This window comes from Grammomys surdaster, unplaced genomic scaffold (genome assembly GCF_004785775.1).
Source record: "Grammomys surdaster isolate TR1022 unplaced genomic scaffold, NIH_TR_1.0 126048, whole genome shotgun sequence".
NCBI classification, from domain to species: Eukaryota; Metazoa; Chordata; class Mammalia; order Rodentia; family Muridae; genus Grammomys; species Grammomys surdaster.
In genome coordinates, this window is record NW_021620860.1 from 1104497 (window position 1) to 1117777 (window position 13281).

Genomic DNA, 13281 nt, shown 5'->3' on the forward strand with positions numbered 1-13281 from the left:
TCTTTCTTTCTTTCTTTCTTTCTTTCTTTCTTTCTTTCTTTCTTTCTTTCATGTATATGAGTACACTGTTGCTATCTTCAGACACGCCAGAAGAGGGCATCAGATCCCATTACAGATGGTTGTGGGCCACCATGTGGTTGCTGGGAATTGAACTCAGGTCCTCTGGAAGAGCAGTCAGTGCTCCTAACCCCCAAGCCATCTCTCCAGCCCCCCCTTATCTTTCCTTAGTCGATACTTGGAAATCATTTAAAAGAGGATTCTCTCCACACAGACAGGTCTCTAGGATACAGTTTATGTGATTTACTGCAAGGCCATGTGAAGAATCAGTTTCCTGGAGATTTCCTTAGGGGCTGGTGGGAATGAGGAAATAATCTCACATTCCACAAAACATCTTAAAAACTTTATTACTCTACTCTCTCAAAACTTCCTTTGACACTTTGCCCCTCCTCTCTGGTGCCCATCCCCCATCCCTTTACTTGCTTCCATTCCCATCCACTTCATGCTGGAACAGCTATCAGCCTCGGAGACAGACAGCTCTAGCCCCTGTGTGTTGTCAGGTGCCCATCTCCCTTAGGAGAGGTGGAGTTGGGGGCCTGTGATGTGCAGAAGTGTCGTGTATGTGTTATACAGATCTGTTTTCCCTCTCCCCCTGGATTTCTGCCTCTGTCTCTGTTTCTTTAAATCACTACACTGGTAGGGAGGGCATCTGAACTCTTATATACAGTCTGAGGGTTGTGCAAACTCCTATCTCTTAATTAGCTCTGCGAAGGTGGCCCAACTGACCATTACCTCAGTTAGGCATTTGGGAGTCTCTTCCTAGAGTCTACCCTCCTCTGGTGTCTGATGACCAAGGTTTCTTGTCTCATTCCTCTTTGAAAGATCTATGGAGCAGCAGCTGAGTGAAGCCACACACGCGTCTGTTTTTCCTGAAAGCCCCCAAGTCTCCTATCGGTTGGCTCTTTCCTCTGACCTGGCATCTGGCTTCTTTCGTTTCTCTTGGCGTCCTTCCTCTATGCAGATCTCTCTCCAGCCTGATGTCATTCGCCTCGTCCTACCTCCACCTCATTTCTGTCTTGTTGCACCATTTCCCCAAGCTGACTAATGGTACTCTAAGCACCAGGCTTAGAGGACTCAAGGAGGAAGGAGGACGAAATGAGAATATGCTGAGGCTTGTCCCTGGGCTGTCGGCCTTCACATGCAGATGCCCTGGCCTTACATCTCAGACCTCCTCCTCAGAGTTTACTTCTTATCAGGGCTGCTGTGTGTGTGTGTGTGTGATATGAGTGTGTGAGTGTAAATAGACATGTGCAAGTGTATGAGTGTATGTGAGTGTGTGAGAGTGTATGTGAGTGTGTGTGAGTGTGTGAGAGTGTATGTGAGTGTGTGTGAGTGTGTGGATGTATGTGTGCAAGTATGTGAGTGTATACTAGTGTGTACTAGTGTGTGCTAGTGTGTGAGTGAGTGATGTGAGTGTGTGAGAGTGTGAGTGTGTGTGAGTGTGTGCTAGTGTGTGTGGGAGTGTGTGATGTGAGTGTGTGTGAGTGTGTGCTATTGTGTTTGAGTGTGTGCTAGTGTGTGAGTGAGTGATGTGAGTGTGTGTGAGTGTGTGCGAGAGTGTGTGATGTGAGTGTGAGTATGTGTGAGTGTGTGCGAGTGTGTGTTATGGATAGTTACACATGTCATGATGCACTTGTGAAGATCAGAGGACTACTTTGGAGTTAAGTATCTCCTTCCACCCTTATGTAGGATCCAGAAAGTGAACTCAGGTCATCCAGGTTACTTAGCAAGTACTTTTATTTTCTGAGCCACTCTTATGTTCATGGGAATATAGGTAAGAATTTAAAGAGCATTTGGAGAAAATGTATATACATATATATGCATACACACATATGAATTTGGCTAGTCTGTGAGAATTCTTTGTGCGAGTGTGTGTGTTTTGAATCTGAGTGACCTTGAACACACAATCCTCTTGCCTCAGCCTCTTGAGTTTTGGGATTACTCTTGAGTTGGCTACATCTAGCTCTGTAAGATCTTTTACATTATTATTTTATTTATTTTCATTTTATGTGTATGAATGTTTACTTACATGTATGTGTGACAAGAAGCAGAGCCCCTGGATCTGCAGTTATGGGTTGCTGGGACTTGAACTCAGGACCTCTGGAAGAGCAGCCAGTGCTCTTAACCACTAAGCCGCCCCATCCATTTGTTTGTTAGCTTTTTCTTCCTTTTTTTTTTTTTTTTTTTTTTGAGACAGGGTTTCTCTGTGTAGCCTTGGCTGTCCTGGAACTCACTCTGTAGACCAGGCTGGCCTCGAACTCAGAAATCTGCCTGCCTGCCTCTGTCTCCCAAGTGCTGGGATTAAAGGCGTGCGCCACCACTGCCCAGCTTCATTTTTCTAATCTATAAAATGAGGTTGATATAGAGATGGACATGGTAATACACCTGGAATTTTATCATTAACAGATCTGAGGCAGTAAGTTCACAACTTGTAGGCCAGCCTGGGCTGCATAGTGTATTTGAGGGCAGCCTAGGCTATAAAGAGAGACCTTATCTCAATAACAATAAATAAAACTATGTAGATACTGACTAAGGACTCATTTGTGAAGCATTGGTAGAACTTAGCCCAAAACTTGGAAATTGGCCTGAAACCCTCTTTGTCTCCCTTGTCTTCTACTCATCCCTCCTCTTCCTTCTCCTTCTCTTCCTCCTCCTCTTCTTCTCTCCCTCTCCCCTCCCTTCCTCTCTCCCTCCCTCTCTTTCAGTCTCTCTCTCAGTCTCTCTCTCTCAATCTCTCTCTCTCTTGCGGTATTTATTTGTTTTCTGAGACAGAGTTTCTCTGTGTAGCCCTGGCTGTCCTGAAACTCACTCTGTAGACCAGGTTGGACTTGGTTTTTAATTATATATGTGTGTGCAGGTGTATGTAGGTGCCCATGGAGGCCAGGGGGTGTGGGGTTCCCCTGGATCTGGCGTTACCATAGGTTGTAAGCTGCCTAATGTGAACTCAGCCATCTTCCAGCTCCTGTAAGAATTCCTGAGGTCAGGCTAGAAACCTGAGGGAGGGAGAGGAGGATAAAATAAAAAAAAAAAAAACCCAGAAAACGTTTGCTGTCAATTAAAGTGGCTTCACTCCAAACTGGAAACTGTTGTGGGCGTGGTGCTGCAATTAGTGGTAGGCTTTGATTTTTATCTCCCTCTGGTGGTCAGTCTATGTAAGTGCTAGCAGATGCTCATACCTCATTCTCTGACTCTGTATGCATAGAGTGTGTATGTATGTATGTATGTATGTATGTATGCATACATACTTATGTGTATGTGTTGCTACACGGAACATGGAAATGAGAAAAGGAGGAAGTCCCCCAGCTTCATGATCTTTAGCAAACTGAATGCCTCTTTCTGTCCCAGAACTCTCTGAGGACCCACGCTGGCGCCGGGACAGAGCTTTCTTCCTTACCTTGCTTTTCCTTTTATTGTTGCTGACTATTCCCCTTGGAAGGGGCCAGCACAAGGAAAGGAAAGCAGACGGAGAGTCTGGATGGGAGTCGCTGATCCTGGCAAGAATGGGAACCCTGGTGTCTGGAAGTCAGCGGACAATGGAGGTTCTGAAATGCAGGAGACAGAGCATGCTGTGTGGGGTTGGTGGGTGACTGGAGCAGCTGAGGGCAGTGACTCCTCACAGAGACACATTCCCAGACCTTCTCAGGTGTGAGGAGGAAAAGAGGTTGGAGGGAGATGCTGGAGCAGGAAGAGGCTGTTCTGTATCTCACACTGGAAACTCGGGCTCTCGGCTTGCTTCGACACCTCTCCTCCCCTCCCCTCTTCCTTTTCTCTCCTCACCCCGTGTCTCTCCACTCCTTTCCTCTCCTCCCCTCTCCCATTAAAATATAGTGCTGCTGGCCTCAGACTCCTGACTCCTCTGCCTCAGACATGTGGGTGCTGGGATTATAGAACCCCACCACACTGGCTTGCTGTTTTCCCTCTTTTCCTTTCTCTCCTTTATCCTCTCCCCCCGCCCCATTCCCCATCTGACATGCTGATAGAAACACAGAGACTACTGTTAGCATCAGTGCCAACTCCTAGAAACCTCTTCTGTCAGCTGGCCCCAGGTTCTTCATGAGCGCCTGAGGATGCAGCAGTGACAGGTGTCAGAGCTCCTTGTCTACCATGTGGCTGGTGGAAGAGACACAGCCTCCTCAGCTGGGATAGCTAGACCTGCCCACTGGGACATAGTGTCCGGATCCTTGCTGAAGAGACTGGGTCCCAGGTAAGGAAAGCTTGGAACCTGACTCCCCCAGGCCTATCCCCAGGCTCCACTTTCCCCCCAACCACAGTTACAACGGGATAAAACATCTGAAGAGTGGCTATTGTTGGCCCATGTACAAGACGTGGGGAAATACTAGAGATCACAGGGCTATGACAAGGCTTTGGGTATAGAGAGGCTTGTCTGGTGTGTGTGTGTGTGTGCGTGTGTGTGTGCACATGCCTGTTTTTGTTTGCTTGTTTTAGACGGGGTCTCACGTAGCTTAGTCTGGTCCATGTAGCTGAGGCTAGCCTTGAACTACTGATCTTCTTCCTCAGCCTCATGAGGGCTGGGATTACAGTCATTTGCCATCACAATCAGCTGTTTACATATGTATAAAGGCCAGAAAAAAATTCCATCAGGGCTTAGTTACAGACTCCTCATCCAGAGGTCCTTGAGCATGTGGCCATGAAGATGGAAGGACCTCACTACTACTTGGAAGAAATTCTGGTCTAGGATGGCCTCCGTCTGCACAGGAGAGAAAGCAAAACAAAACAAATGAACAACAACAAGAACAATAACAACAACCCTTCGCACTGATGCATTACCCTTAGAGAGTCATCGATTTCAGAGGGTGACCAGCAGCAAAAATCTTAAAATTCAGGTCCATCCTCATCCTTGAGACCCTCTCCAGGCTGTGAGTGCTATCATCGGTGGGCAGAACTGGGCAAGGATTAGATCCCAAAGACCTAAATTCAGAAGCCTGTTAGGAGCCTGCGGGTGGCCCTGAAGTCTCCCGTGCTTTTGGAGTGTTGGAGGACTCATCCGTGACAACAAGATGACCTCAGACTCAATTTTGTCTTCTTGTAATCTCAGGCTTACCCTGTGACCCCAGGAGCCACACTGCTCTGTCAGGTCTCTGACTCCAGGGATGTGGCCAACAGTTGCTCCTCCTCTCAGAGGTAAGAAGAGGGCGGGGTGTACTCTTTCTTCAGGAAGTGAAGGCTTGTCAGATGGAGTTGGAGCTGGTTAAGAGCTCTCTCTCTCTCTGTCTCTCTCTCTGTCTCTCTCTCTCTGTCTCTCTCTCTCTGTCTCTCTCTCTCTCTCTCTCTCTCTGTCTCTCTCTGTCTCTCTCTCTCTGTGTGTGTGTGTGTGTGTGTGTGTGTGTGTGTAGTGGGACCTAGGAGCCAATTGACTCCCTACCCCAGGAAAGGATTCCTGGAAGAGAATGTTCCTCTTTTTGTATTGGAAAATGAGTATGGGGGAGGGGAGGTAGATATGCGTTTGTACGTTTGTCTTTTTCTGGGAGGCACAGACAACAAAGTTTTACCTTTCTTCATCTTCCCTGTCGCTTGGTACCAGGGATGGCTTCATGAGCGTGCAACCTGTGTACTGGCAACAGGCACTATGCTTGCTTTAACGCTGAACTGGGGTCAGCTTGAATAGTAATTTAAAAAACCCATTTATTTATGTATTCAATATTTTTATTTATTTATTTTGAGACAATATAGCCCTTGAACTCACTGCCTCTGCCTCCTGAGTGCTGGGATTAAAGGTGTGCACCACCATACCTGGCTCTAACACATTGTTTTTGTTTTTGTTTTCCCCCTTCCCTTCTCCCTCTTGCTCTGGCCCCGGGCTCGCTCTGGACTCCAGCTCACTCTGGACTCCAGCTTGCTCTGGCACAAAGTACACTATAGCTGTCTTCAGACACCCCATATGAGGGCATCAGATCTCATTACAGATGTTTGTGAGCCACCATGTGGTTGCTGGGATTTGAACTCATGATCTCCTGAAGAGTAGTTGGTGCTCTTAACTGCTGAGCCATCTCTCCAGCCTCCCTCTTTAAAAAAAACAAAAGACATGTTTTTAAGATTTATTTATTTTATGTATATGAGTGTTTTGTCTGTGCACACACGTACACACACACACACACACACTCGGGGAGGCCAGAAGAAAGCATCGAATCCCCTGGAACTACAGTTAAGGATGGTTGTGAGTCACATGTGAGTGTTGGGAAACTGAATCCAGGTTTCTCTACAAGAACAAATGCCCTTAACTGCTGAGCCATCTCTCTAACCGCTTGAATAATAATTCACGATTTAAAAATGATTTTAAAAATCTTTTTCTTTTCATGTATATGTGTGTGTGGTGTTTCCATGTGCATGTATGTTCATGCTTGCATGCACTTGGGGAGACAAGGTTAATTTTGGGAGTCTTTGTTGATTGGGCTCTGTCTTACTCATCAAGGCAAGGCCTCTCAATTGAACTCAGAGCTTTTCTTTTCTTTCTTTCTTTTTTTTCTTTAGGTTTTTCTAGACAGGGTTTCTCTGTGTAGTCCTGGCTGTCCTGGAACTCACTCTGTAGATCAGGCTGGCCTCGAACTCAGAAATCCGCCTGCCTCTGCCTCCCAAGTGCTGGGGTACTCAGAGCTTTTCAACACTAGTATAGCTAGTCAGCTTGCTCCAGTGAGACCCTGTCTTTGCCTTCTGATGCTGGGATTACAGGTAAACCACTGTGCCGCCCAACATTTACATAGATCAGGGGATCCAAGCTCTACTGCCAGTGGCTTCTGCTTTCAGAACAAATGCCGTAACCCCAGAGCTGTCTTTCTCACCTCTGCCTTTATGTTTGTTCTGATTTTGTGAGTATAGGTGTATGCATAGCACCATGTAGGTGCCTGGTACCCTCAGAGGCCAGAAGGGGGCATCAGATCTCCTGGAACTGGAATTACATACAGTTGTAAGCTGCCATGTGGGGGCTGGAAATCAAACGGACATCCTCTAAAAGAGCAGAAAATGCTTTTAGCCCCTGAGCCATCTCTCCAGCCCCTCACCATGAGTTTTTATTTGTTGTGCTTTTGGTAGTAGAATATCTTTCCTTTATTGTATGACAATTAGTACTTGTTTTTTTTTTTTTTTTTTTAAAGATTTATTTATTATATATGAATACACTGTAGCTGTCTTCAGACACACCAGAAGAGGGCATCAGATCTCATTACAGATGGTTGTGAGCCACCATGTGGTTGCTGGGATTTGAACTCAGGACCTCTGGAAGTGCAGTCAGTGCTCTTAACCACTGAGCCATCTCTCCAGCCCGACAATTAGTACTTGTTAAGGTATTTTCGTTATACACACCTCCACTCTTCCCCACTCTCCCAGGCAATCCCCAACATCATGTCCCCTTCCTCACTTCATGTCCTCTGTGTCTGTGTCTGTCTGTCTGTCTGTCTGTCTCTCCCTCCCTCCCTTGCTCCCTCTCTCCATCCATTGCTTCCTGAAACTCCCTGACTGCACTCAGCACTGGCTGCTGGGATACTGCACTCAGTGCTGGCTGCTGGGATACTGGCTGATCCTGTCGCTGTGGTCATGCAGGTCCTATCTAGATGCAACAGTGGTGTCATGTCCAGAAGACATTCCATAGCACCCGTCCACACTTCTGGCTCTTCCGTTCTTTCTGCTTCTTCCATGATGTTCTGGATCCTTGGGGCGGGGTTGATATAGATATCCCATTTGGGGCTGAGCACTTAAGAGTCACAATCTTAGCATGGTTACCCACTATGACCTCTGCATTAACTGCCTCGAATTCCTCTGGTCTTCCTGCCCTGGGCTCCCAAGTGCTAGAATTGCAGGTTCACCGACAAGACCAGTTTAACTCTTTTAAAAATTTTTCTTTGTTTTGTGACAGAGTATTGTTATATAACCTAGACAGGCTTGAAATTCTTGGCAGTTTTTCACTTCAGATTTCCCCCAGTACTAGGATTATAGATGTATGCCACCATACCTAGGTTTTGTCATTTTACTTATTTTGGTTTTTTGAGACTGGGTTTCTCAGTAGCCCTAGCTGTCCTGGAACTCACTCTGTAAACCAGATTGACCTCAAACTCAGAGACTCACCTGCCTCTGTCTCCCCTCCCGGGTGCTGGGATTAAAGTCATGAGCCATCACTACCCGGTCATTTTGATTTTATTTCATCTATTTTTATTTCGTGTATGAGTGTGCACCACATGCATGCAGTGCTTATGGAGGCCAGAAAAGGGCCTCAGATCCCCAGGACTGAGACAGCTCGGAGTAGAGTTTGCTAGAAGTCTCCAGCAGCTGTTTGAGGACTGCCTCCATGCCTCACTTCCAAGACCAGTTGGCTCTTTAAAATCCCGGGTTATCCCCAGGCAGATGAGATAGTCTTGCAGTTCAGGAAGCTTCCCGAGGGAGGTGAGCAAGCGCAAGATGCAGCCTCTTGTTGAGGTTAAAGATAATCTCCCAGTTAAGGCCTCATTTAAGACCTTTTCCCTCCCCAGTACCCCTTAATCAGGTCCTCGGGTGACCAGCCCCCCCTCCCCAGTTCCTTTCTTTGCTTCTCCCCAGCCCTGGAGTCATTGTCCATCCAGCTCCGCCTCCAGATAGCGTCACCACAAAGGTGGTGGTCCCTAAAACTGCTTCGCCTCTGTTCTAGGTGGCTACAACGGAGCCCCAGAGCTATCCAGCCAACCCTCGAGCTGGCTTCAGGACCCTCCAGCCGGCTTCAGGACCACTTCCCACATTCCTTCTGTTCTCCCCCACCCCACCCCGCCCCGCCCCACCTCATCCCTTCGACCCCGCCCCTTCAGGTCAAGCCCCTCCCCTACTAACCACTTCGCCTTACACAGCTCAAGCCCCGCCCACTCTGCCTGCTGCCTTTTTCCTGCTATCAGTGCCCTTCAGCACCTGCAGCCCGGCACTGGGCCCGGATTAGAATATTTTTCTTCCTTTTGCAAGAAGTCGGCCAGCGCAGGATCAAGCCCTTCAGCATCACCGCTCATCCTCCACCTTAGCTTCTGAAACCCCGTTTGTTCAGGCCCAGAATAAGGTCTGGGTGCCGGACAGTAGCAGCTGGCTTCTATATGCCTTCATCTTTAGGGTCCTCTTCTCGCAGGCACAGAAGCCTGGAGCTTTCTGGAGGCCTGTTGTCTTGCTTCCTTCTTCAGATACCCCTGGTCAGGGAACCATGGGCAGGGCAGGGTCTGGGGCGGAGTGTCCCTATTGCTTTGTCCCTCCTACAGAAGGTTGTCCAGCATTTCCATACCTTTAGCCACTATGCACTTCAACTATTCTGGCTTTATATATATTTTTTTAACTTTCTGTGATTGGTGTGGGTGAAGCCTAGACCCTCTTTTCCTCTTAGCTGCAACCCTGGCCCTACCCTCCTCTGTCCCACTAGAGCAGGAGAGTTGTTCTTTTCACTTCTCGTGGCCCTCGCTTCAGGCATCAGCTTCAGCACTGGGGGCTTGCTTTCTACTAAATCCCTTTTGCAGATGAGGAGGCTTTGGACAACCACCTCCAGTGAGGGGAATGGCTTAGCTTGATCGGGTTCAGAACTCCCTAGAGGAGAAACCTTTCTTACTTTGGTCTGAATTTCCCAGGGCTCTCTGAGGAGCCAGCAGAGCGAAGATACTGATGGTGGAAGGCTTCGGGGCCTCTTCTCCGTTTCTACCCCTTTCCACTGACAGCCAGCTCCAGGAAGTTGCCTAGTCATGATCGGCTGGGGCCTACCCCCAGGTATCTGGAATCGTGCCTTAGAGTGAGCTGGATAGCTGAACTCTGGTACATCCGGGTAGAGGAGGTTAGTTCTGACATACTGTGCCCCTTGGAAAAGCTTACCTTTCTCTTCTCGGCCAGGCCATAAGTATGTAACATCAGTGAGGCTACCCAATGGCTGCACGGGCCCATTAACATCCTAGAACCTGCTTCTTTATTCTCCCTGAATCCGGGCAGGGCTGGAGATGGGAGAAGCCAGGCCACCTTGTCCAGCCTTCCTCACACTTTCTCTTCCATCCACATTACATCATAGACTCTGGCTCCTACTACTGGACTCAGGGCCCAAAGCAGGAAGAGCGATGGGTGGTTGTGTAGCTCAATGGAAGCACCCCACAGAGAGGGGAGGTGGCGGGCAGGGCTCCACATTCTTCCTGCTCCTCATCGCCAGACCACATATTCACAGTAAAATGAACAAAGAGAAACAGATCAAGCATGATCATAAAAGGTTGTTTTTTTTTTTTTCTGAGTTGTTCAATGAAGTTCTAGGGTCTCTGCTCAGCCCCCAAATTGTTACCCATCCCAGTTCAACGGAGTTATCTATCCATCGGGCTCAGGGAAACTGTCAGTGTATAAAGGAGAGGACAGCACAAAGGGGGGGGGGAAGTAGGGGACCTTGATAGGGGACCCAGGGAGAAGAGCTTGGGAACAAGGGAGAGGTGAGAATCGAGGCAGAAGAGAGGAGGAAGCAAGGTGGAAGAGAGGTAGAGGGAGCAGAGGAAGAGCCCAGAGGCCCTTCTCAATATGGCTGCACTTTGCTTTCTGTTCTCACTCCCTATTGCTTCCACCGTCCCTCACCCTTCTCCACACCCTCCCTCCTGCTCACAAGGCTGCCCCCCGGCCACCCACAGGCTCCGAATCTTCTCATAGCATCCTGTCTTTTGTACGCTCCGCCTCTTCTTCCCAAAGCCAGACTCTCTCTGTCTCTCTGTGTGTGCGTGTGCACATGTTACATGTGTTCGTGTGGGTGTGTGCATGTGGCTGCACCTGAAGGCTACCAGTTGATGTCACTGAATCCCTTCACCAGTCGCTCTCTCTGTTATTCTGGGCCAGCATCTGTTGACCCACTGAACCTGAAGCTTATGGGTTTGGTTAGTCTCGCCAGCCAATGAGCTCCAGGTTCTGTTTGCCTCTCCCCCAACCCCCAGCACTGGAATTACAGACACCCACCCTATGTCTGGACTTTAAGTGCCTATTAGAGATCAGAGCTCGGGTTCTCATGCTTGCAGGGGAAACACTTGATTGTGAACCATCCCCCTAACCTCTTCAAAGCCATCATTCTTTTGGGGTCATTACCCACATCTGTATGGTGAGGCCTCTGTGGTCACCTGTGGCCAGGCACAGGCTCCCATGGCCACCAGCTGCTCTCTCTGGGTTGCCACACACTCAGATGGCTGTTCATTCTGCTACCCATGGAGTCAGGAACTCAGGATTTTCTGAGTTTAGCACAATCCCAAAAAGGAGGTACCCCCAAATCCAGGCACCAAAGTGTTCCAGAGAATGAGAGAGAGAGGGGGGAGGGGGAGAGAGAGAGAGAGAGAGAGAGAGAGAGAGAGAGAGAGAGAGGGAGAGAGAACACACCACAGACACCACAGAAGGTATTTAGGGATGCAGGAAGAGATAGAACCGTGATTCTCAACCTTCTTAATGCAGCATCCCGCCAATACATGTTGTGGTGATTCCCCCAGGCATAAAATCACTTTTGTTGCTTCTTCATAACTGTAATTTTGATACTGTTATGAATCATAATGTAGATATCTGATATGCAGGAGATCTGATGTGACCCCCTGTGAAAGGGTCATCCCACCCCCACTCCATCCCTGGCTTGAGAACGGCTGGATAGAGGTAGATGGGGCAGAGGAGATGAAAGAGCAGTAGACTGAAGGCCAGGGCATAGGGCCAAGAGCATGGAGTGCTTCCGGTCTTCAGAGCACTGTGCTGAGCGTGGAGGAGTCCTCTGAACGCACAGGCTGCACGGGAGGAGCCCGCTTGACCGGGCGCCGCGTCTCATCCCGGTTCTGCCACACGTAGCGGATCAGATAAGCCACTACCAGTGTCAGCCAGCCCCCCATGGTGACTAACAGGGCCACATCCGTGCTCCTTCGGGTCCCACCTCGTCCTGTCCCACACAGCTCTTCCTCCCTGGTGAGCAGAAGGAACTCGTGTCCCACGAGATCTGGTCGGGCTTCTGGACCACACACAATGCCTGTCCCAGAGCCTGGGGCCAACCTCACGTGCCTGAGCACTTCCTGTAGGGCACAGTCGCAGCGCCATGGGTTGGCGGACAGGTTCACTTGGATCTGCAGCCCCACGAAGGCTGCCACAGGCACAGATGCTAGCTGGTTGGCAGAGAGGTCGAGGTGGCGCAGAGTGGCCTCCAGGCCCTGGAAAGCAGCCCCTGAGAGATGAACAAGAGCATTATGAGACAGGTCTAATTCCTCCAGGGCAGGCAGGTGCTGGAAGGCTCCAGCTGGCACTGACGCCAGCTGGTTGGCATCCAGGTAAAGCTTTCGGGTGTCGTTGGGGATACCGTTGGGCACCGCACTCAGACCAGCCCTGCTGCAGCGGAATGTCTGTTCCCCGGCTTCTTCTGCTATGTAGCAGCCCTGGGGCAGCGTCTGGGGGCTGGGCACAGAGCCCCCTGTGCCTATCACCAGCAGGAGGGGCAGGAGGGGCAGGAGGCGAGGAGCTAGTAGGAGCATGGCCACAGATAAACATAATCCTGGACTGGAGGAGAAGCTGGGAAGTAGACAAACCTATGACAGAAGAGCAAAGTTAGAATTCTATGTCCCACTGAACTTTCTCCTGCTAGAGTCCCTCAGTGGAGTCTGTGGACCCAAGCCTCTCCTTTTGGGGCTTTCTTAGTCCTAGGTCAGTTGGTCTGTCCGACTATTCCCCCCCCCCCCTCAACAGGACCCTTGGGGAAGGAGTCCCTTACACTTGAAACTTTTGGGTTCTATTGAGTCTAGGCTAATCTACGAGGTCCTTTTGTCCCTTTGCTCTCCTGAAATGAGCCTGGGTGGGTGGGGGGGAAGCAGTCCAAGCTATTTCTTCTGCTTGCATATTCTTTTCCCTCATTGAAATAAATATTTTTGTCCTCTACATACCTGGATGACAGCCAAGAGAGGCCAGGTAAACTCCAGGAGGTCTGGTTGGCCTAGTGTCCCAAGAGTGATATATTAGTGATAGATCCCAGGGTGTCCAGTCAGATTATACAAGTAGGTAGCGGGTACCTCTGGCCCGCCTTCTGTGAGCATCAACTCCCTTTTCTGGAAGCATTTACCCCAGCCTGCCCAGTTCTGTGCTCCTGGTTCTGCTCACCTTCCACCTCGTCTGCCTTCTCCTTCCCGCCTCTCACCCTGGTTAGTGGCTGAGTCCTCTCCTGTGCTGCTGCCTTTCTCCCGGAAGTAGTTCCCTTGCCAGTGGGCTCCGGAGACCCACTTCCTCCTTCAGTAGTTCTGTTTGCTTGCAGCA

The 13281-nt window shown here is 49.4% G+C and overlaps 1 protein-coding gene across 1 annotated transcript; it reads right to left on the minus strand.

Annotated features, from left to right (window-relative positions):
• Positions 1 to 11732: 11732 nt before the first annotated feature.
• Lrrc3c (leucine rich repeat containing 3C) lies at positions 11733 to 12983 on the minus strand. The gene is made up of 2 exons (XM_028754969.1): positions 12915 to 12983; positions 11733 to 12563 (listed from the first exon to the last, which is right to left on the minus strand). Exon 2 carries the CDS (start codon positions 12507 to 12509, stop codon positions 11733 to 11735), a length of 777 nt encoding a protein of 258 aa, XP_028610802.1. The 5' UTR covers positions 12510 to 12563; positions 12915 to 12983.
• Positions 12984 to 13281: the final 298 nt, after the last annotated feature.